The sequence below is a fragment of the Cyprinodon variegatus genome, unplaced genomic scaffold, assembly GCF_000732505.1.
Source record: "Cyprinodon variegatus isolate N-32 unplaced genomic scaffold, C_variegatus-1.0 Scaffold299, whole genome shotgun sequence".
Classification (NCBI taxonomy): domain Eukaryota; kingdom Metazoa; phylum Chordata; class Actinopteri; order Cyprinodontiformes; family Cyprinodontidae; genus Cyprinodon; species Cyprinodon variegatus.
In genome coordinates, this window is record NW_015150752.1 from 138144 (window position 1) to 163770 (window position 25627).

At 38.8% G+C, this 25627-nt stretch overlaps 1 protein-coding gene across 2 annotated transcripts in view; it reads right to left on the minus strand.

Moving 5' to 3' along the window:
• Positions 1-25627, minus strand: part of LOC107090535 (IQ motif and SEC7 domain-containing protein 3-like) — a 72445-nt gene that overhangs the window by 14139 nt on the left and 32679 nt on the right. For both annotated transcript variants that reach the window (XM_015383960.1, XM_015383961.1), the window contains exons 3-8: positions 24208-24325; positions 22963-23364; positions 19599-20320; positions 18793-18954; positions 14738-14860; positions 216-382 (exon numbers count right to left, since the gene is read on the minus strand). In XM_015383960.1, the coding sequence (XP_015239446.1) occupies positions 216-382; positions 14738-14860; positions 18793-18954; positions 19599-20320; positions 22963-23364; positions 24208-24325 (1694 nt within the window). The remainder of the gene's footprint in view (positions 1-215; positions 383-14737; positions 14861-18792; positions 18955-19598; positions 20321-22962; positions 23365-24207; positions 24326-25627) is intronic.

A 25627-nucleotide genomic window follows, 5' to 3' on the forward strand; every position in this document is an offset into this window, starting at 1 on the left:
ATATATATATATATATATATATATATATATATATATATATATATATATATATATATATATATATATATATATATATATATGTTCATACAGCAGTCTGTCATGGTACTACTCCTTTGCACAAAACCCTGTGAAAGACACTATTTCTCACAAATGTGTGCCCAGCACATACACCTACATACTTACACAGGCATGGCATAATACTATTTTATACTTACCCCTTAGATTACGTATGAAGTCATCAAGGCCCATTTTCCGGTGGGGCTTGATGTTTGGAGAGTACATGTCGGTGTTGAGAAGGACCACAGCAAAGGCCAGGATGAAGATGGTGTCTGGGTTGTGAAATTGCTGCACCACATCAGGGTTACACATGCAATACCTCTGACTGTGGAACATAAAGCACAGAGCAACGGGATTATGACTACTTAAAAAAAAATACAGCATTAGTTACATGTTTTGTTTTATCACAAGCATATATTCTTCTGAGAGATTGACCACAACTTGTATCTCTAGTCTATTACTACCTGCACAAGATGAAGTAAATCTGAAAAGCTAAAAAAAAGGCAAAAATGGTACAACACATCACTGACCTAAATACAGATATTGATATTTCTGCATCCTGTAATAAAGTTATGCTGTGAGATTTCATCAACCTGCATTAAATTGTCTTATTCAAAAAAGGTATCCTGACAAAATGACTTGATCTGTTTATGTTGACATATGTGCAGTTTTAAAAATCTGATGATAAATTAGTGATTTGACAGAAACTTTATACATCTGAATGCAATACCAGAGAGAAGAATTAAAAGTTTTACCAGAGCTAGGATGTATTCATTATATTGTTCTTGGCTAAATGTTTATTTTTGCTCTTTAATTAACCAGCTTTGAAATAAATACATTTGCTATGCATATTTAAAAAGGAAAAGACAAATTAACCTTGTGTTTGTGTTACTTATGTGAGCTGTGTGTAATGACTAAAAACCAATCAAATAATAAAACGGATCCAAGGGTGCTGGAATGGTGAATGCATACATTCGTTTTAAACAAACAATAAAACCAGCTAAATTAAAGTAATGATAAAAAGAGAGAAAACCATTTTAGGGTCTGATTTTTCATCATCTTGTCTTTCCAATGGCCAGATCTGGATGATATGTTGCTCTACCCAGGTTGGTATGACCTGCTATGCCCTTATTCGCATTTGCTCTTAAAAGCAAGCAAGCAAGACATCCCTTTGTTGTGTTGTGCACTGTGTAAGCACTGAAAAGAATGTTAGAGTACATCATGGCAGGCTAGTGCAGCCTGTGTGATTTTTTTTAGAGGGTTTTTGGGCATTGGAACTTTGGTGAGATAAGAACAGCATCAAAATACATCACAAATTCATTAAAACACAATTTCTATTTGTTATAATGTCTGGAAAAGTTATTACTTTAGTCTTTTTTTATTCAAACATTTGCTGAAACCTCTAAATGCCTAAAGTCTTTTTTGCTCATGTTAGGATTATTATTTGTCATTCATCTATGTGCATGCTAAACACTTTTATTACCTAACTGTTAAGTAAAGTAGATGTATTAAATAGTTTTCATACCCAGGGTTTAACACTTTAAATTATAGAGGATAATTCACAGAGACTATAATTCTTAAGAAGAAAGGATGCAGTAATGCCCATCGGATTGTCCCTTTTCTAAGACCACTGTGTATTATCTCATTATGACTGGAGCCAGTGATGTCTCATCATTTACAAAAAAATTGTGTATTATGTAATGATGTCATGCTGTGGCAGGGTCTGACTTTGTAGATCTATAAAAACGCTTCCTTAATTGTTATTTTGGACCCTTCCTGATGAAGCAAACTCCATGGTGAAGTGCTGCCATTGTATCTGTGCAACCTATCTGGCCGGAGCAAGATTAAATTCTGTTTATACTTAGTTATATGTTCTTTTTTTTTTTTCACGTGTTTCGTGAGTTATATATAAAGTGTGCCATCTATGCAAAAGCATCCACTAGGTTGTCCACTCTCACCTACTGCTAGCTGGTGGTACGTTAGGTACAATGCCGCTAACCTGGCAGTAGCCAGATTGATATGTGTGGAAATTCTGTTAGCAATCTATGATGGCTGCCACTTAGTTTATCCGTGAAAAGGAGGGATGTTTAATACAACACTTCGAGCTGATTGGGTAACAAGCTAGCTAGTACCCAACTTCCATAATACACTTTCAGCCAACCCTAGCAGCAAATTGTGATGTTTCAGACATGCGCCATGAACGACAGATGGGACTGTCATTCCAACATGTCCCACCCCAAAAAACACTGCTGGCATGTCATTAGTCTGAATGGTTGTTGGTCTGACTGGTTGTTACGAGACGGACGCATAAGCAGGAGTATTTCAAGACGGATATGTTGTGAGATTGAAAAGTCAGATCTTGGATGGATTGAAAACAATCCATCTTGCAGAGCAAGGTTAGAATGCTTCCCCTCTGACCCTGAAATTAAGCTGAGATAGCCAGTGGCTGATGTGGTCTTTACCAGGAACTAACTGTTAAAAATTTTATCACAGCTGTTCAAACCAAACAAAGAGTTCCGCCCAAATGCAAAAGTCTGTGGGGGAAAAAAGAATAAGTGCTCTTCTTGTTATTGTGACAACAGATATGATAAAAGATGAGCAAGTGCAGTGATGTTTATCATCATACATTATTAAGAAGTTGATTAAAAATCCTGGACTAGCATTGTAGATGAATTGAGTAAATAATGTTAAGCTTTCAGGAAGTATTATTGATCATAAATTGACATAGAAAAAGCATGTGAATAAGACCATGGGGGGGTCATTTCTTAGAATTTGTCAAACTTAGATTAGTTCTCTGTATTTTCCATTTTAATAGTTTTATGTATACAGTTCTGCAAAATAGACCATATTTCCAGCTTTGTATGCCGTTTTCCAGCTCCTAGTGATTATCTTCACCTTTCTGTCCTGCCATCGTCCACTCCTCTTCCTCCTCATCTTTTTTACACATGCTAATGATAAGACAGGCAAGGTATCAATTCCTTGTACGTTCTGTCTGCTTTACTGTTTTCTGGTTGTTTTTGTACAATAAAAACATATTTTACTGAATTAGTTTTCTGTTTGGCACTAAATAGATTTTTATACTTTTTGGGCAGGCTGCACAGTATGCTGCCTGCAGCGAGAAGGTTCTGGGTTTGATTCCCGGCCCGGGGTCTTTCTGCATGGAGTTTGCATGTTCTCCCTGAGCATGCGTGGGTTCTCTCCGGGTACTATGGCTTCCTCCCACAGTCCAAAAACATGATTGTTAGGTTCATTGGCTTCTCTAAATTCTCCTTAGGTGTGTGCGTGAATGGTCGTTTGTCCTGTTTGTCTCTGTGTTGCAAACTTGAGAAGTAATGAAAGGGATTAACAGAAAACCTAAAGCTAAATATTACTTTGTCAGCAGAAAAACAAAAAATATTTTTATTAGGAACTAGAAAATAAAGGTTTGTATGTTTTTTGCTATTATTAATGTGAAAATAGCCACATTCCTAAATAAAACAGGACCAATTCTTTAACTCTGAGAAATAGCTGAGTGGTTACTTTTTGAAATCACAAAATTAATAAATAAAATGAGTTTTTTCTTAAATATTTACACACGTTCTCTAAAAACACACATCGTGTTCTCAGAACTCCATACAATATCTTAAACACACAAAATCTTTAAAACCCTTCAATTCTCCTGCAAAATCAAAATTTACTTTCAAAAGAATACAACTTCCTCTCAGAGTGTTTTTTTTCTCTCTCTTGCAAATGACTCACACAAACCAAAAAATGAAAAACATTGAGAACCATTTAAACATGAATGAGCTATATTTGAATAAGTGTAAAACACTATGATCAATGAAAATCACAAATTATGACTTAGCCCTTTTTCTCTTCACTGCTCACTTTTTTTTAAACCCCTTTTTATAGTCACAAAAAATTAAAATATATCTTATAAACTGTTCAGCATATTTTATTTTTCCGTCAAAAAAAAAAATCAACACAAAGTTGCACATGGTGCAACATATTTAAAAAAAAGAAATATTTGCTGTAAATGTGGTAACAGCAAAAAAAATGCTCCATCCTTTCATGCATTCCAATGTTAACCTCCATTGAACCAAAGCAGAAGGTCTCACCTGTGACCCGTTTCTACTCAAGCTCTGATTACTAAACGTAAAACTGTGTGGCAGGTGTTTGCCCATGAGATGAGTCATGTGGAAAGTTAAACAAATTGCTTTCAGAATCTTGAATGATCGTGTTTTTTCTGTGAGAACAGGATATATTTTCTCTCATGCTTGAATGAGAACAGTGTGTAGAATTTTAGAACTGCATCTATAGAGGAGAGCAGGAATTGTGTTTAGAGTTAAGCAGAACTGGTTCAAGCGGTTGGTTTATGAGTGACATGTTGCTGACATTATGTCCCAGTTATCTGTTTTTGTGTGCAAACAATTGAGAAAAAACTGTCATGGGATTATAGTGACTATTATATATGTAAGGGTGGCAATGTATTTTTAAATATGCAATGAAAATAGTGTTGTATTATAAGGGTTGTATATTTATGAAGTGATAGTAGTAAAATTTACTAATCTAAGGTTTTGTTTGTATTAAAAGATTTACATGGACTAATGTGGCATGAGGTATTTTATTTATTCTTTTTTATGTACCTGTTATCATTTTTTTTTTTCCAGGAGGTTTATGACACTGATTTCATCCAGAGCAACTTACAAAAAATAAAAAATAAACAACCCAACCACAGCATTCTAACAGTATACCTGCACTTCTCTGCTGTCAAAGTATTATTATTGTTTCAAATATTTAAACTGGCACCATGTTTGTTTACTTAATAATAAATCAAATTTTATCTATTCAGCAAAAGTCTGCAACAGTTTTCCTCTGGCCAAAAACATAAATGGCAATATACCTACATTAAATGAAGTGAAGGTAGGATGTTATAATATCTAACATGTTTCATTTAGTGAGATCCCCTTGAATTTGTGTAAATCATCAGGCCTGATATGAGTCATCTTCCTGAAGATGTGATATTTTATTTCATCTGCATTTATAAAATCAACAATTGGGTTGATTACTCTGTCAGAATTGTTCCACTGTTCTAATAAAACTCTGCGCTCCTTGTGTATAGGAGGTGTGATTACAGCAATTGCTCACATGCAAAGAGCAGCCATGAGTGAGAGTGACAGAAGAGAGGAGGCGTTTGACAGTCCAGAAGAAATGTGCCCCGGGTCGGGCAACGTTGTTTGGAAGCACTGAGGCGGCATTTTGGACTTTCTTCACCCTAATGCTGCCCACAGGCTTCACAAACTCTCATTTCCAACCTCCAATTGCTCACTCTCCTTACTGTCACAATAACTTACACAGTGGGCCATCTCAGTAGTGGGAGGCTTTTATCTTTGAAGGCAGACAGGATACAGACATGGAGAAAGCCGCTATGCTCTAAAGAACTATGTACTTGTCAAAGCATGTGCAACTAAAAGCCTGCATCTGAGACCTGTATAACCACAAACAATTCCCCACATCCTATACTAGATCTAAGGCCAAGGAACTTATAGGATATCAGTCAACCAGCCTTGCTCCCCCCTTTGTTTTATGGGGAGCTGTTGCCAGGCTCAAACCCCTGCATTTATATCAAACGTGTGTGCAGGGCCGCAAACAAATCTCCAGATTTACCAGGTTGATGTAATTCTGCAGCAATTCTGGAGGAGTGTGCAGTATGCAAAAAGACATGTGCACAGACGTGTAAGAGCATGTGTGAGAGCAAACTAGGAGAGGATAAATGAGATGGTAAGCGCAGTCTGTGCATGGATTCGTGTTTCATTCACACAGTCCTCTCTATTATGTAACCAGTTTATTTAAACCCGAGTTCTTGATCTCTCAGCTTCGTATCTGCATATAAAAGTTTCATGCCAGATGGCACAAATACCACTTGGTATAAAAGAACTACTCCCAACAAGAGTACAAAATGCCGCAAACAGATGACATAACATGAGTTGCATAACTACGTGGCTTCGCATGTCAGGCTTTCCCGATTAAAGAACACCCACCCCTCTTTTTGACCTATGCACACCACTTCCAGCTGCAGGATGGGGTGTGTGGTTTTGCATCACTGCTGGCAGTGTAATTTGCTCCAAGAGACTTGGGGCTCATGATAAAGTGTGATGTCAATAACTGATGACCAAAATGAGTGCTCTGATTGGCCATCAAATGGGAATCAGAGATCATGTCCTTCACTTCCAGCAGCACAATTACACTTAAAAAGAATTAAAGTAGCTAGGGTCTTCTAATTTTGGCAAATAAAATGTATTAGATCAATAATTAATTAGTTGTTCAACTTTTAGTTCAAAACAACTCTTCTCTAATAAACTGCTGCCCCTAAAATCTCCAGCAAAGATAACATGGTGGTTGCTGGTTCACTGGTTCATTGTTTATTCTGTTAAAAAAATTTAAATAAAATAAAAATCAAGCTTCTCAATAAGATCAATCTTAATTTTAGCTAAACAGTAATTGGCAAACATTTAAATTAAGATCCATGAAAGTAAAGACCTGGCATCAATATTTATACCTCTTCAACTCTTCCACAGTTTGTCACTCTAAAATTATATACCATAAATGTATCTCCATCTTATTATCTTATTTGAATTTTATCTGATTTTATCAACATACAATCGAATTCAAGTATAATTTTGAAGGGCGTACAGGTTGCGCAGTGGTTAGCGAGCACAACCTATGTACAGAGGCCTTAGTCGTCGACGTGGCCAACCCGGGTTCAAATCTGACTGATGGTGATTTTTACAGCATGTCTCTCCCCCTCTCTCATACTCCCTGTCCTGTCAGCCTACAGTCGAAAAAACAAGCCTCTAGTGAAAAACTCTCCAAAAAAATAAAAATAAAGTATAACTCTGAAAAGGGCTGAATGTATTTCTCTTAAGACCTTGGGATAAATCCTTTGTGAAAAGACCTTGTTGAGATTACAGCTGTAAGTCTTTGGAGAAATATAAGGATCATATTCCAAAGATTTTATTTTTATTTTTTTGTCCATTCTTGTTAAGGTTAAAAAAAAAGGCGATCTCAGTCAGATTTAATGAACAGTATATGTTTAAAACAATTTTTAGGTCCAGGCTTAATAAATTGTGTTTCTGAGCTCTTAATGGGTTTTGCTAACAGATAAATAACCTCTGAACGGTGAATACCTAACCCAGTCTGAAGTCTTTTGCGTCCTACATCGGGTTTTCCTCCAGATTTTCCCTATATTAGCCTGCTCCCATCTTCCCAATACTTTCTATCTTCCACATGATTGCTGTGTTACTGAAATTATTAAGGTAAACTGCATATGGGCCTCTCGTGGTATTCTTTCAACAATGACCTTATCTTACCTCTCTTCCAGGTCCTGAACCCTAAATCTCTGCAGCTCCTTCAGCGTTATCATGGGCCTCTTGGCTGATACACTGATTAAGGAAAAGCTGCCAGTTGGGGTGGATTTTCATATCAAGGTAGGTTTATGCTGAGATAAAATTGCAAAAATGTGAGCCATTTGTAAAATAGGAAATATTTGAAAGTAGTAATTTGTACAGAATCATATTAAAAGGACACCAGTGAGTGAAGGGGCTAAATAAAGATGCTTACTGCTGCATCACATATTTTTATTTGTAGAAAATTCCTTCAGTCTTACTACCTAAGGTCTGAGATAAGCTGCAATATTTTCAGTCGTTGCTTGCAGCCCCAACTCAAACTGTGAATCATCCGTAGAGTTCAGTAAAGTTCACAGCTTGTAAAGTATGTAAAAGCGTCACACTGTCATCACACTGTACAATCCGACGCTCGGATGCTAGCTGACTACTCACACTGTACGTCCTCAAACACAGGACAGGGTCTTCAACAATTCCGACATGCAACAAAACGATAGAGGTAGGTAGTAATAGAAGAAGAGGAAACTTCTGGGTTTTTTTGTTTCTGTAATCTGAAAATCTCTGAGGAAAAATTTCTCAGCCTGGTCATGACATGTGATCCCCTCAGGGGGCAATATATCAAACGGGATTGATTTTCTTGTGACCAACAATATCTGATCGGGAGCTTGTTGTGAGGTGCCAATCCCCCCGTGAACCCTTTATACTCTGCACTAAACAAGATTTGCCCAAAAGTCATCCCAATCCTCAAACTTGTCACAAAACTGTAAAAATCATCTAAAAACACCTAAAAATCACACAGTGTATGCAATGCTTTAGTTGTGCACCACTTTGTGTTTGTCTAACACGAAGAAAATCACCAACTCTCAATATGGATTTAATTGAAAGGTGAAAATGATTCAAACTTTCACAAAAGGCTCCAAAAATCCATTGTCCTTGGGGAAAAAAAAATTACTCTATACCTGAAAAAAACAGACCTTCTTAAGCAATTGTCTTTGTAAGAAACCACTTGAACATGTGAGAAACTAGACTCTTGTACCTCATTAATAAGCTTTTGATTTTACAGTAAGCTGAAGCACAAAGGCAGCAATGGTTAAGTTATACTCCTCCGCATGCCAGGTCTACAAATAGCACAGAGGACTCTGATCAAACTCACTTACTGTACAAGGAAAACCAATCTGTGGTTTCAAAGCAGCACCAAGCTGCAAATTAATCTTTGCCAGAGAAAATGGAAATAAGTTGGGTAAACATTAACAGCCTATTCTTTGGGTAGCTAAAACCTGAAATAAACAAATTTGTGCGGATCAGCTGGGTTTGAGTGTGTTATGCACAATGCAGACTGTGAAAGGAGGAGGTGGGCGAGTGTTGTATGGTGAGGACTCAAGTGCACGGATGACATTTAGAGATGGTTCATATAAATTCATGCTTTTTTCACACAAAGGCTGAACAAATCATGAGTTGCAGTAAGAAGATTTTTTTCTAGATAACAATGATTCCAAGCAAGTTAGAAAAACCCGGCAGGATTATAATAATCACTGGATGTATTATATCCCTTGGCCATAGTCAAACAGAATGGATTAGTTAAAAAGCCAACCAATAGCAGCCAACCTTTTGTGTACAATCACCTATAAACCAGAAACCTTGTATCAGAAATATAAAATTTTACAAAGATGTTACAATCTGGATTTTGACAAATTTAGATCCTAACACTACTATCGAAGGACTTATTTTGTTTTGCATGTTAAACCAGATGTATCTGTTGTATTTCTAATTTACCTCAGCTGCAATGGTGGGTTTTAGAGCTTCAGCTGATCTTTGAATCCCACAGAGGTGCATTAGTCATGATTTGGTGTATTGTTCTCGTGCAAAAAGTCAAAGCCACCATCTGATGACCAGACATTCTCTTTCAGGATTTATATATTTTTATATACATATTTTTTTTTATATTTATTTTGGGGTTTTTTGGTGTTATATGTTGCTCCGCTGTTTTATATTTTAACTTAGAAAGCCAAACAAAGCATTTTTTTGCACAGCCTCTTGTAGCCATATCATACTGTAGCCAAATCATTCTGACTTAAGGCCAACAACGACTGCAGTTCTTCAGGTGTTTTCTGGTTTCTACTGTAACCTCCCGGATGAGGAGTTGATTCACTTTTTAAGTCTTTTTGGTGGGAATACCACACACCAGAAGGGTGTACCCTATTTAATGTTTTCTGCATCTGTTGATTGTGACCTCCTGGAGTCCTAAAATGGTTTTGAAACAATATTTAAATGGATGGATACCAGAGACTTTGATTATTTTCTCTTCTTGAAGGTCTGTAGATCATTGAAGGATGTGTTGGTGCTTGACATATTTTGGTGTAACTGATTTTGTCAGATAGGTTTTATTAAAGTAAATTCTAATAGTAATCAGGCCTTGATGTGTCTATTCAAATTGTACTACAAAGATTGATCACAGAGAATTCATCATTTAACAGGGAGGTCAATTTTATCTTCACGAAGAGCAAAGTTTGCTTAAGGGCTGTGTATAATCCCGCACCAGTGTGTCGCAGTTAGCTTGTCGCAGGTATGACAGGGATATTTTTGATTTATGCCCAATTTTGAAGCATGGTCTGCGCTATGTTATTCAACGCCACAACACAAGAGGGACAGTCACAAACTAGCTGTAGGTGTAGATACGGCCGAGGCGGTGAGGAAGCAGAAAACGCAAGGGGCACATTTGTGAGACAACGGAGGGTCATGAGGGCGAGAAAGAGCGGGGATCAAGGTGGAAAAAGGGTCCCAGCGTTCTTGCGCACCTCACACTTCTTGCTGGTCCATCTTCACAAGTTGTTTTCCACAATGGCGGTCATACAAACAAAACAAGCCGATAAGGTACCAAACAGGAAATACGCACAGTCTAGAGCGAATTTAGATTTGACCAATTAGAGGCCTCCTGTTTGGAGAGGTGCACCAGAGTGTGTGTGTTAACTGCGACACATATGCAGATTACCTGGTTTCTGAGTATAAAGCAGCCTTAACCAACACCTCAATTGACCTATAAAATGGAAAAGGTTGAGTAGACACTGGAATGCGGGAGCCAAATAAAACTGCAGCATAGGATTTTTTTCTTTTTTTTTTTTTTTTTTTACTTATGTGAATGTCTGCAAAACTGATGACATCTACCAGCTGCTCTTCCATCTGTTGTTTTTATTATGTGATAATTGGCTGAACAAACTAACTTGGTGACTTGGTGAAAATTACATACGTTAACTCATGCAAGTGCTGTCATTGCATGAGCAAATACTCACTAATTATGAGACACATAGAGAGGGTATGAATGACTCATAAATATTAAGATCTGTAGGAGAAAGAAAATCAAACACACAAAAAATATGTTAATATGGAGGAAAAGGCAAACAAGGACACCACAACTTTGAGGCATGCAGGTGTAGGCAGTCTACTAAAGGACAGGGCTGCTCCTGATGGCAATCATATGCCTGTCATGGAAAAGGACTTCTTAGTTACTGAGATCAAAGCAGTATTGAGTCAAGTCATGTCTAGCTGGTGACATACTCCTAAGGGAGCAAAGCAGCACATCAACAGAGACACATTATTTGTTTACAGCAAGGATAAGATATTACTCTGCACGCCAGAAAGCAAAAAATAGCTTTCTATTGCTTCTTCAGTCCCAAGGCCAATCTTTGGATATCACAGGAAGACTTGAAGGTCAGTTAAAGCAGTACTAAAGAACTTTTAGTTTTGGTCAATTTTGCCCCGCCTTAGAAACTTAGTTGCATCAACTTCCGTCTTTCTAACCAATAAGGAAAGGAGTAGGTGACATTCAGTAAAGCAATCTGCACATTTGTAGTTGTTTTGTGTGGCAGGGTTACTGCCAAACTCTTCAAACTTGCTTATGCCACATTCAAACTGAAACACGGGTTAACCCGCCAACAAGAGGCATTTGGCTCTGATCCACGCTGGCAAGCTGTATGGCCTGTCTCCATACTGCTGGGTGCCTGGTGACATCATCAAGCCGGGTTAGTTTTGATGCTGTCACAAGTGTGACAGAAATCTTGAAAGTTGACAATGGAGAGTAACATATAAGGAAGCCAGGGCTTAGTAAGCGTATTTTTTGTGCCCTTTTATGTGTCTGAATTCCTCTTACCAGTGCTGCGCGATGTTTATCAATTCAAGCAGAGTGGTTTCGGCTTGTTAGATCAGACAAGACTGGCACGGTGTGTTGATGTTCATACACTGTGCTCAATGGTATCACATAAATTAGCAGGTCAACCCCACTCTTATGTTCCCACTGTATGTCGATCAGAGCCAAACCATTGAAAGGGGATTTTAATCCAGGTCGCTTATCGAGATGAGATGTTCCCACTACATCTAAAAGAGGATTTTTCCCTCGTTTAAACAGTTTTTTCCCCAGTGGGAAAGAGGTATTGGTGTCAGTGAACGCGATGTGTGAGGGGAGGAAATCTGCTTGTCTCCAAACTAGAACCCTCTGACCCTTGAATAAAATGAGAAATCCATCCATAAAGCTTAGGAACAGGAACAGTGACAGTGGGAAGTCCTGAAGAGGGCATTTAAGATTCAACACAGTGGCGGCTGGCCAATAGAGGGCGCTAGGGCGTCGCCCCACACCAAATGACTGATTAAGACATAAAAAAAAAAAAAATTTTTTTTATACTTAAATTTAAAATCAAATTGTAAAATATTTCAAAATATATGTATATATATATTTTAGATGAGTAAGATAAATATGTGTCCATTCCATTTTTTGTCAGATTGGTGGCGTATTTCCGCCCTAGGGCTGAAAATGTTTTGCCCATAGACTCTTCTTAAAAGTTGTACATGCGCAGTAGCTCCTCTGCAATACAAAGGTATAGGAAAGCTGCCCTAAGCTGACAGGAAGTGTATTTGCTCATCACCTCCCACCACAGCTCAAACGTTTTGCTGGTGATTGACGGGTCGAGTCGTGGGAGTTGGAGACGCATTTGAGAGAGAGAGAAATGGTGCAAGAAATGTCCTTTTTCAGGACCTGGTTTAGCAAGAAGGCTTGGCTAGCAGCATGAAGCTTTATTCTGCTTTCCCTGCCTCCTTTTTCAAATGTCAGTATCTGATCCAGCAGGGAAAAAGAGAAAAGGCAAAAAAGCATGAACAATCTAGGATTCACATGGAAAATAATATTATATCGTGTACTTTTTCAAGAGGTTTGTTAATTTGCTTAGTTGCTCATAAATAAACACATTCTCAGAAAATGGTCTATATATTAAAAAAAAAGTATAAAGCTGATCAATAACTTCTCCATTATTAAACTGGCACATTTTTTTTTTTTTTTTAGGTTTGCGACATAATATTGGTCCATGCAAAACACAGATTTACCATCGCAAAACCTCAGAAGGGCAAGATTTATGTTTAAAAAGTAAACCTATGCATGAAATTATGTTTTTTTTTTATATAAAGTGTTTTCATAATGTTTTTTGTTGTTAGCATTCATATAAATATACTGGTGTGATAACTAAGTATATGTTTGATTGGTTTTTGGTATACGTCTATTTTAATTCATAGCCACCCCTGGAGAAAAGTTCACCAGCCACCACGGATACAACATATACCCTGGGATCATCGGAGCAATGAAACACCTGCACTACTTTAAAGTGGCGGTTGATGGAAGAGGGAATTCAACTCAAGTTGGAAACCAACTAAAATATTACAATTGCTTGTTATCCTCATATTGTAGGTTTAATGTACTTTCAACTGTTTGGTGAAGATCTAAGAGGTTTGTCAGAGAAAATAAGTGAACAAAATGCACCAGGAAGAACCAGGAGCACACAGAGAGGTCAGAAACAGAGCTGTGCAAAGGTTTAAAACATAGTGAGATTGTGTAACCGAATCTTCAGCTGTTACCACCCTACCGTGCATTTTTAAGTCACCCCAAAATGAAGTGATGCCACAATTGCAAACAAACTGTTTGTATGACAGAAGTTCTTTATAGAAAAGTGGCAAGAAGACATTCTGGACAGGAGGCCATACTGTAAGAGGTACATTTGAACGTGTGTCACAAGCTTTGTAAAAGAAATATTAAATTAAGATCCTCTGGTCACTCAAGATCCTCATGCCATCATGTCAAAAAAAGCCTTGCCAATAGTACATAATGGAAGTAGCAGCACCGTGCTGTAGGCTATTAAGATAATTCCTCTAAGCAGAGACAAATGAGATGCTGATTTTATGTATAGGTGGATGGAAATAAATACAAGTCAATTCAGTGAAAGGCTGCACAGCACATGAAACAAGGGAGGGTCGTGTTTTTCAAGAAGCCTACAGCCGTGAATTTTCATCCAGATCTAAACTCGAATGCCTGAAGTCAAATAGCATATTCATGTAATATTCATGTGTTTAAATGTCTTAGTCAAAGTCCAAAACTAAAGCCTGAGCTTCTTTGCCTGGAATAATAGGAAAACAGCACTCTCTAAGAGTTTGTTGAGACAAACCCCAAAAGAGGTGCAGCCAAAGGCTGTGCTAGAAAGTACTGAGCTAGGTGGAAGTGGATGTAAATGTTAGTCTATAAGATAAAAATCCCAGCAAAAGATACTTGCAAGACAGGGAATAAAATATCATTGAACATATAGAATCTTTAACTATCTATCAGCAATGTGATCGTGGAGAGAAAGATGGTAAAACAGAGCATCTATTTTGGTCCTGTGGAGCACACACACTGATTGCCTGCAGTGCCAGTCTCCGTTGTGATTGGCTTACAATCAGGAAACATTGCCAAGTTTAGCCAAAGGTTACAGGCAATCATTGTAATTTGCTAATGATAAGCTGCTCTGGTGTCATCAGAGCTTGCTGTAATGAGACATCAGAACTAGTAAAGTACTTTGTAAGTCTGAACAGTTGGCCAATTAGTTTGTCACTCAGAATACTCAAGGTACCCTCAAGGCTGCACGCAGATTGCAAAATATGCACGCTGCATTATCTGTCACTGTTTTCTTGTTCTGCATATGCTGCTGCAGGCACAAAGTTGATTCATTGAAACCCCTTAAAATGCCTAACTCAATCACTCACTCACTCGCTCTCTCGCTCACTTGCACACTCATTCACTAAGTCACTCATTAACTCGCTCATTCACTCACTTGCTCACTCACTCATTCGTTGATTCACTTAGTCACTAACTCGCTAACTTGCTCACTCACTTGCTCACTCGCTGACTTGCTCACTCACTTGCTCACTCGCTGACTCACTCACTCACTCATCTGTTAGATTTTGGGTTGATTTAAAAAGCACTGAAAGTGAAGGGGACTGACAGCTCTTACCTGAAGGCTTCGATGAGTCTCTCCACCTTCTGTGCTTCTCCTTGAACTCGAACATGAGCCTGAAACTTTCTCAGGGCCTCGTCAAGTTCCATTCCTGAGAAATCCATCTCATCCACTACACAGCTATGAAGAAGAGGCAGGTAGGAAAAAATAAATAAGAAGCTAGGTTCAGTAGTTGTGAGTAAATAAAATGCTCTGTATTTGCAGCAAATAGTGTCTGTGCTAATGCTAATTCTTTCTCTTTAAAGTCATATTTCATTTTCTGACCTAGAAGAATATGGCATATGTGAACACAGGTATGAAATAGAGAGGAAAGTATCAGGTCTCAGTTGGAGATAAGCAAAAGGAGAAAAAATAAAGAAATCCAACTGCGCGAGGACAAAGAGGAAGAACATGAAAGGCTGAAGCCAGGCAGTGGCATTAATGGAAATACATAGCAGAGAATCCAAATATACATTTGTGAGCTTGTGCATATCACATGTGTCTATTTAAGTCAGTGAACGAAAAGTGAGACTGGGTATTTATGAGTGTGTTCGAAGCAGTGACCTATTTTTGCAATCTTTACAACAACCTCATCTAAACACCCCTCCATCCTGAATCTCTGAGCATCGATTAGAAGCAGAAAGGGTAGTTAAATACATTCATTCACAGATGCATTTCAGCAGAGGCTGCTTTGTTATCATGTGGATCTGTTAATGACACAAAATTACAATCTATCAAAATCCAATATAAAAAAAAAAATCTCCCAATGAATCTTTTATCTTCCTAGTTAAAACCCAGTGAAGTAGGAAAACGATAATAGATAAAAATCTTCCTTTGCCTTTGATGTGATGTGAAAGCCAAAACAACTTTAGATGGGCTGAAAGGTCAGGTGGATTTTATCTGCTTTTGTTTCCAATATTATGGAGGAGCTTTGACTTTGATAGAGCATAATGTCAAAACAATCTATTAAAAACACCAGGTGATTTTAAAAACATCTGGGTTTGTTCACCCTCTCCAAATGTACTTAAATGGTGGACTCCTTTGATTTCATCCCCATCCTTCTGTTTGTTCTGCCCATTAAAATGTGCTTTATTAATTGCTGGGTCTAGCAAAAGTATTCATATTTCCAAATATCTTCATGCTACACCCACCTAACTCGATATATTGATCTGGATGTTAGATGATAGTTCAGCAAAAGTTGCAAAAAATCTTTAAAAAGTTTTTAAATTTTGTTATATATTCACACAACCCTTTCCAAAAGCAACCAGACAAGAAAAGGGCTGCTAAATGATTAATGTAATACATTCATTAATGTTGTTTTTTACATAACAACCTAAGATCAGTCAGAATGGATGTAAGGTACCAGTGAACATCACCTTTAAAGACTCAACATTGATTCTCAATTGGCTGCATTTTTACTGGACCATTTGAACACATAAATGTGTTTTTATCTAAATCATGTGTCTGGGGTTATTATCCTGTTAAAGCCAGTGTTGCAACGATACCGATACCAGTATCAGGCAGGGCCCCGATACTGCACTGAAATGGTGGTATCGGTATCAGCGAGTACCAACAAATAGGGAACCGATACAATTTTGAGAGCCAAAAGTTTATTCAACTATTTTCACCCATTCCAGGTAGGCAATAAAAAGTTCTACTGGATTCACTTTGTATTAGTCTTTTTCCTGCTTCACAAAGGTAGGCAGCATCTTGACAAAGCCATGATGGCAATTGTTTTACATCTAAATAAATAATAATAATAATAATAAATAAATAGCATGCAGTTCTTCATATATAGACACACACATCAATTTCAAACAGATGGTATCGGTATGGTATCGGTATCGGCCAATACTGCACAGCCAGGTATCAGGTATCAGTATCAGGGCCAAAAAATGGCATCGGCGCAACACTAGCTGAAGCCCTGGCCCAGTCTAAAGTCTTAACAGCCTTCAACGTATTTTGTTTGGACCTTGCTTCTGTCATTTTGGATTTTGCTCTGTTCTCAGAATCTGATCCTGAGAAGGGTTGTGTGTCCAAAAACATTGTTTGTGCATGCACAGCAGATGTTCAAAGTAGGTGCAAGGAGATTTGCATTTGCAATTTTGCAAACTACATAAGCAAACCATTTTTTCGTGTTCTACTGACCAAACTGTGCAGATTCATGGATGTACCTCAACTTTTTAACTAAACCTTTGTTAAAATTTTGCATCTTTTTTAGGTACTTCCGACGGTCAAATAAGGCAGGGGTTGAAAGTGTGCATTTCTTACTTGTTTTTATTGGTTTACACACCTTTATAAGATCAAGCTGCAGTTGCAAGGAGCTGGTGGAAATAAACCCAGCTGTTAGGGGGGTTCACCAGAGAGGTGCACAGTACTGTAGATATAATTTAGTCTTATCTTTATAATTTCTATAAGAAATTGTCAATATTACAGTACCTTCAGTTACATTAATCTTTTTTTACTACAATGACATTACTTATTTATATATATATGGGTAGTAACAGGATCAGTGAGACATTTCTTTGAAAACTAAAACTTTTAGGTTGAAAGCTTACACATCTTATGCTTTGAAAGTCTAATAGTAACATATATCATGCCTAGAGAATAGAGCATCTTACCAGTAAGTTTATAAAATTACCTTGTGACGTTAGAACCTATCATAAATTGTTCTAAATCTATTAAAACCTTTGTTATAAATCTAATACTCTTTAAGGGATGGAGGAGTATTCTCCTTTCCCAGGGAGCTATGAACCGAAGCTGTAATCTGTAGAAAATGCGAGTGAGGGCCCTTTAAATGGTGTCTATGTTAAACTCATAAATTTTCATGTAGTTCAATTGTAATTGGCATAGTTTAGTTGAAATTTGAACTCTTAATACACATTAAACTCCTGCATATTCTTGAGTTTGAGAGATTATGTTGAACCTAAAAACTGTTGACAGTCCCTGAACTTTTTCTTATTTCATTAATGGGGAAAAGATGTAGACCCATAAATTTGTATGGATGGATTTTTGTGGCAGTTTTATAAAAGACAAGACAAAATACCACCACTGTAAAGTTCTTTCTGTTTCTTTATATCAAAATTAAAGGGCATTTGTACTTGGGATCTCAAAGTCAATAGAAATACCATTATAAGCAATTAAATCTGCAAGTCCTCCGTTTAACAAGTTTTCTTCCAGGGCTGCAATGTATTCAAGTTCATCAATATTCAATTCAACTCTGAGTAGCTTTCACTTCACTTTTGAAGAAGACATCTCATCAGCATAACCCCACTACCACCGTGTCTTACTTTGCAGATATTGGGCTCAGAGTGATATGCTGTGTAAGTTTTACAATTACAGCACCGTTTTAAAAACTTATTCTCATGGCTGATTGCCTCATGCAAAAGATAGTTCTTGTGATTTCTGTCAACCTAATTTATGAGTAATACAAGCTAGTTTTGTTCAATGCACCACTTAAAACTGTCATCAATTGTTTGTTTGACTGTTAGAGCTCCTCTTCCTTTATCACTGTTTAACCCCTAAACAGTCAGCCTTGGCTAAAACCTATTGGCTCCTTAACCCTCAGGTTGTGGATTAATGTACTTCTTTTGTAGTTTCAATTTCAGATTCTTTTGAGAATGATGATGATGTTGATGATCTTCGTATTAAAAGCAAATGTTTAGAAGTCTTACTTTTATTCATGACCTGTCTGATGTATTTCTTGGGCTTTTTAAAATTAACTTATTGGGTGAACGCTCCTACATTATGATGTTTGTATTAGTCTTTACCCCCTTCCAGTGTATAGATGAAATATTTATTATTTTATCTCTGTAGACTTAGACAAACTTTATTGTTCTTTTGTATACACAGAGTATTGTACGTTCATTTTTTATAAACTCTCTGTATACAAATGAGGTCTTTACAAAGCAGTTCTTAACAGTTTTATGGACCTAGATGTCATTGATCTAGTGAAATAAGAGTAGTACAGCACTCTTTTCAGATTTGTGCGTATTGGCGTTTAAATGCTTTTGCAAGGTCCGGTGCATGTTGCTCTCAGAGCCGGAAACTTCAAATTTATTTAGTGCACTTACTCCAGGACATCTCTGTTAAACTGCAGCTTGCTGTTGCCCAGGAATTCTCCAATCATCTGTCGGCTGAGTCCCTTCCTCTGCAGCAGAAAGTGTGCCACTCCTATGGCCGTGTCTGGGACGAACCCACGTGTGATCAGGAAGTGGATGCCTCTCTCTGGGTTCCTAGCATTGCGAAACACAGAGAAGCAGCAGTGTTAGAGTTGGCACTGTAGGTTTGAATTTCGTACTTTTAAATGTAAATGTTTAAGTGTGTGTGTGTGTGGGGGGGGGGGGGGGGGGGGGGGGGGGGGTGAGACAGAAGATGTGTAAATGTGCTTAATATGTGTGAGTGTGGGTGTTAGAGAGTGTCCTGTTAAAACTGTTAAAAGAAGCATGCATTCATGCAGAAAAGCTGTTGGCTAAAGACTTTGGGATCAGCTCATCTGTCACTGGGCTCATTCACTTTAATTTGTATTAACCAATATAAAATGAAGGCCAACCGTGTAATCTATTTATAGAACCTGAGCAACTCTCACATTGTTAATGGCCTCCTCTACTGTCTCCACTATTCTGCTGCACTTTAAACTTCTCTTTTTCTGCATCTTTTTCTGATATTCCTTTTTATGAGCATCACACAATCACAAGATGCTAATAAACAGACACCTCCCCCTGGCAATTACAAGCAACAATATAACGATTTTAAAGGGTTGTTGGGAGTTTATTCAAAACAAACATCAATGCTTTGAAGTCTTTGCCAGCGGATGCAGAAATATTTAACATGTTTATATTTTGTCACAGAGCTTTATAAGAACTGCCAGCCCACTCACACATTGAACAGGTTGAGTCCAATCCTGTAGAGGCGTTTGCGATGGGTATCAGTGGACAGGGTTGGGGAGCGGCAGGAGATTGGATCCTGGCAGCGGTCCCTTGGCAAAGACACGACCAGGGCCTGGAGGGCCTCAGGGCTCGAGCCCCCAGGGACCTGCTGAGGATGAGTGTAGTGATACTGCTGGTACTGGGTGTAAATTTGAGCAGGCTGCTGATTAGACTGGACTGAGGTGGACATTGAGGTGGACGTAGAGGTGGAAGTGGAGGACTCCAGTCTGTCTGAGCTGTTTTCTCCCTCCATTCCGACCCCCACTGCAGCTGTCACTGCCGAGCCCCGCCTGGATCCCGGATCGACCATTTCCAGCTCCTCGCTGGGAGGGGGTGCAGGAAACTCAGGTTCCTCCATGGACTGCCCGTCTCCTCCTCCCCCTGTCCCACTAACAGAAGGTTTCCTGCTGCCTGGCTGTCCTCCGCTTGCATTTCCCAAAGAGGTGGTGGTGGTAGTGGTAGCGGAAGAGATGGTGTAGGAGCTGTTGCTGTCAATGTGAACAGTTACGTCCCTGAAAGCCATGAGCAGGGAGCTCGCACTGCGGGGAAGGCCGGCGCTTTCTGCGGCTGCACGAAGGGCCCCGGGGTCCATCAGAAGTCCTTTCCCCTCTCCTCCCTCTGCCAAACTCCATCCACGAAGAGCGTCATCGATGGACTGAGCCAAGGAATGAAGCTGCACATAAAATAATGCACAAAAACTTCAATTAAATCAGCAACTAAATTAGGTCAGTGCAAGGCTGTCTGAACAGAAAAGTTCATAAGTTCTGGCTGATAATTAATGAGTACTGTAAGACATGTCAGAGCACATTTCCAGCAATGAAAGTGCTCTGACATAACCATGGCTGCTGGTCTACAAAAGGGTAATTAGTGGCTTTTGAAACTACAAATTGATTCACTGTCTAGTTTCGTTTTAACTGTAAACATTAGAACTCTTCTGTACAGACCACAAAGGGTAAAGAAAAATATAAACAAGTAAGTCCTAGAAGGCTTAGATCCTGTAGCTCAGGGTAAATTTCAACACATAGATTGCACATTAGGAAGGCATCAGTGTGGCTTGATAACACATACAAACTTTGGAGCAAAAATAAACGTTCATCACAAAACTGTTTTGATCTGCATACTGTTTCATGGATTGGCATAAAACTCTTGGGCATTCACATCCTCTCTGACATTTCCTGGAGTGAGAACACCTCCCACCTGGTGAAGAAAGCTCAACATTGGCTCTCATTTCTCTGCAAGTTAAAAATGATCTGTATTCTCCTCTCAGCCACTAACAAACCTTTAGAGGCCCACAATGGAAAGCATCATGTGTCTCAGCAAGACCGCATAGAACAGAAGCTGCACGGCACAGGAGAGGAAGGACTTGGCATGGGTAGTGAAGGCAGCGCAGGGCATTTCAGGATGCCCTCTGTCAGTCATGTTATCGAAGTCCAGAAAAAGACCAGACCAGTGCCACAGATCCCACTGCACTATGAGTTCATCTATTAATTTCCCCAGCACTCAAATTCTTTGAAGGAAAATGCATGAAAGAAATCAATGCATGGATGAGCCAAAATGTTCTCCAGCTGGATTAAAACAAAACTTAAGCAAAAGGTGAATGAGGGTTTAAATCTGGGCGTATCGATAGTCTAAGACCCCGTGCCATTATCTATGGCACAGGGTCTCCACGGGTCTCCACGGGTCTCCACGGGTCTGCCCAGAAGTGGATCAGTCAGCTGCTGTTGATCCCAAATGTTGCTACCTGCATCTTTACCAGAACTAAGAAACCATTTGAGAGGTGTTCCAGACCAGTCCCAAGGGGAGGAGTCCAAAGGGATAGCCCAGGACATGCCCCTTAGACTGTGTCTCTTGGCTGACCCCCAAATGGCTTTGGCTTCCACCAGAAGAATTGGAGGTGTCTGGGTAGAGAGAAGTCTGTCCTCTCTAGGCCTCTCTGCCAAGTCTGCTGCCCCCGGGCAATGAGACTGAAGAGTACAACCAGTACAAGTTTGTAGAGAACAGCCAGAACAACCAGAGCAAATGTGAGGCCTAAAGTGTTTCATACATTTTTGTTCCAAGCAAGCATAACCAAATAATGTGTTTTTTATAAAAGTATTCAGACCACTAAGTGCATAGCCTAACATGTTGTCCAAAAGGGCACAATGTGTCATGCAGCTTATCTGTCCTTCATTATGTATAATAGAGTGTCCAAAACTTTGCTTAATATGATGCAGCATCTAATCCACCAGGTTGCCGACCTTTCCATTTGTTATTCCCAACATATCAGACAATGACTGTGTCAAACATTGTGCCTTTCTAAGATATTCCTCATATTTCCACTCTATCCACTTTCCTAAAGCTCTAACAAACTGTAACCTTATCTAAAACATGTTATGATGCTGCCACAACCATGTTTTATCTCTGTTTGGTATGACTCTATACCAGCTTTGCACATTTAATAACTGAAATATGCATATAATCTATTTTCAGTTGTTGTTCTCAGATATTCTCAAGGATCTATCTCTTGAATCTCTTGGACTTGAACTGGATCATTTAAACACAAAATATGCTTTGATCTGAAAGTAGATTAAGGGCTTTTGGGTTTGCAGCTTAAGCTTTCCTTGTATTTAGCTTCACCCATCTTCCCATCACCACTCCCTCATTTAGTAAAGAAATTGTGCACAAAGTACAAAGCTGCCATCACAATTTCCCTGTAGGGATGGTTATTCAGGGTTATGTGAAGTGTTCATTTTTTAAGCCACTCTTCCATAAAGGCCAGATTGGAGGACAGTGAAGCAGAACAGATGGGCACTCATTTACTAATCAGGTGATTTCTAAAGGTAATATAGGCAATAGATTTAATTCAGAAATGTCAGAGTAAACAGGACAGAATAAAGGGGGCACTGCAGTTTAATGTCAGTCTATCGTATGAAATTATAATGAAATACAACTGGCATATGTAACATTACAAAAAAAGTGTCCAGTGTGTATAGAAGTATTTGAAAGGCAAGAGAAATACATTCAAACTCCTGGATGTGTGTAAGCAAGTATCTAGGAAAAAGTTTACAATAAAAATGGCCATTTATCTAATTAGATAGCTACATTTGTTATAATTTGCATTCTTATTAGATTTTAGGCACAAACCAAACTTTTATGGAGACAGGTTTGTTTGTTTTGATGGTCCCACCCCTTAATTTATGCTGCATTACATTACTGTTATTCTATCATTTCAAGTTACTGAAATTCCATCTTAGTGAACATAAATTTCTCTAACATTTCAACAACTCATTAGATTTTGACTGTAACTCCAAGGGCTGACATTTTAAATACACTGACCTGTTCAGAGAAGCAGTCTTCCAGCTGTGTGAGTGTAGGTCCAGCTGTCTGAGGTGGAGTCTGGCTTGGAGCTGATGAGGGGGTAGGTGCTGGGGCAGAGGCGGGTGACGGCGGAAGGGATGTGGAACGACATGGCGGTGGGGGTGGAGTTTTAGATCGTAACGGTATCTGTCCTCCTCCCGGATGCAGAGTATAGCTGTGTCTCTGGGCCGCATTCCTGCTGCGGGATGAGGGGCTGGGGTGGCGCAGCGATATCCGCCGAGGCAGCTTGCTCTCTGAAAGCGAGTTGCGGATCTTCTGGAAGTTCTTGCTTAGCTGATACTGGCGGAAGGCAGTCTGGATGCGGCGCGCTGCCCGCCTTGCAATCAGATGCCCTCCGTATTTTTGCTCCAGCTCCTCTATCTGAAGGCACAGGAAGGCAGTGAGGGGGAGTGAGCACATCAAACACCTTTAAATTGCTCTGAGAGTCACTGAAAAACACTGCAAGAGTGATAAACCCACTGGAACATGTTTTAATCATTCAGCAGCAGTCAAACATGCTGCCATTTTTGAGCAAAAAGATCAAAAGAGCCAAGAGGAATCTTGAAGTACACACTCACCCACTTCTTAGTGGTATTCCTAATTATCTGTTGGCTCTATGTTGTGGTGAAAAGGGAAAATATTCAATCATCATTCATCTGCTAATAAAAATATGTGAGGAAAGATAAATGGACCATGACACAGGTGCTAATGCATAAAAGAAATATAAGCCTATTTGTTGAAGGCTGTAACCAAAAATCTTATCATCTCTCAGGATTACACCCTCTAATATTTTGGAGGAGGATGAGAGCCAGAGCGTAGAGTGTAATGACCTGAGGGACAGGGGACAGACAAAAACAGAAGACAGCCTCTCATGTGGCTGCTGTGCGTCCGGTCGGACCGAAAGGGGATTCGTGCACCAGAGCACTGCAGCAACACAAGTGGACCTTTCAGTTGCTCAATATGAGGAATAAAGACATCTTCAGCCACCACAAGTAGTTATTAGCAGTTACCATGACAACCTAGCATCTCCCTCTCCTCTGTTCCTGTCGCTCTGGCACTCGGTATCCTGGGTGTTCTTTTTCATGTCAACAGAGACGGAAATAGATCTAAATGGAAATCTTTTTTGTCAAGAAATCTTCCCTCACGCACCTGCGTGAGTTAAACAAGGTAGTGTCAGTAGCTTTTATTCCACCCAACCAAGAACCACTTGGAAACAAAGCCTACCTGTTTGTTTTTGTTTTCCAAATTGATTTCATACTCGCTGGGTCCCTCCCTCTTGATCCCCTTCACTTCCTGTCCTCCACCAGAGGACGTCCCATCCTCCAGGCTCAGGATAGGTGCGCTGCGAGGGAAATAACAGCAGAGAGATATCAGATCCTCTCGCCAATGACCAAAACCCAGCAATCATCACAGGGGCCTGGCCATCAGCTCTGCAGAGTGGGAAGAGGTTTATAAATGAGGCAGAGCGTGGACTGTCATGGCCTGGGGGCAGATGACTGACTTTCCGTGTCCACTCTTATTTGGTCAGACTTGTGGCTCCATTACAAGTCACAGGAGCAAAGCACTGGATGCGATGACTGAATACAAAAAAGTTGACAGTACAAAGTGCCCAGAAGCTTCCCTTTTCTCACTTTCTAAATATACTCTATCCATATAGTTCAAAACAGTTGAATTCCACGTTGTAGAAGAGTTAAAAAAGAATTTAAGATAAACTCAATGAATATTTTTTTTATTGCTGCAGTATATCGGAAAATCTAATATTTAACTAGGGAAAATTCATCTTTTTAGTGGAGGATAGAAATCAATTACCTTTTGGTCACTCTTCAAAATAGGTCATGCAAGATAATATGTTCTTTGAAATTACTATTTGCCTAAACCTAAAATAATGAAATATAAGTTTGCACAAACCTTGACAGACAAGACATAAAGATGACCACAGTTTATTCTGCAAACAAGTACAATGAGATCATAAGTAAGAGAGATTTAAAAGAAAGCTCTTCAAAGCTCATGATTAAAGGCCACCCTTCTGAGTGTGATGGAAGTGTCAAATTATCTCCAATGAGGGTTTAAAATGTGTTTAAACTATTCTATACCTGTTTTTAATCCAAAAACCCACATTTCTGCCTCTTTGACAAACGTTCTTCTTCCTAAACAACATTATTCTCACCTCTTTCAACAAACCACTCTTGACTCTGTGAATATATACACATTTTCTGTCAGTCTTCCCAACATATCCATCAGCCAACCTACAACCCTTTATAGGGCAAGTTACTGTTTTTGATCACTTGCATACCCCTTACAAATGGAGAGATCTATATCCAGCCATTCTGCTACATGGTACATCTTATTTTGGAATTTGACCAATTAGATGATCCCTTCAATGATATATAACCTACTGTAAATTAAGTTAAAATAAAGTTAACAAAAACTAAAAAAAGGTAAAAAATAAAATAAAAAAAACAACAACAACAAATATCTCAAAGTTGAGTAGAAAGTAAAGTTAAAAATTAATAAGCCTTTAACAATTATATTTAGGTTTATAATCTAAAAAAAATATTGCCAGTATCAGTATTAATGTCTCTTAGGTTATGCTGTACCTATACTTAATATATTCGGGGAAGTTGGCATTTCTTGTTATTACATC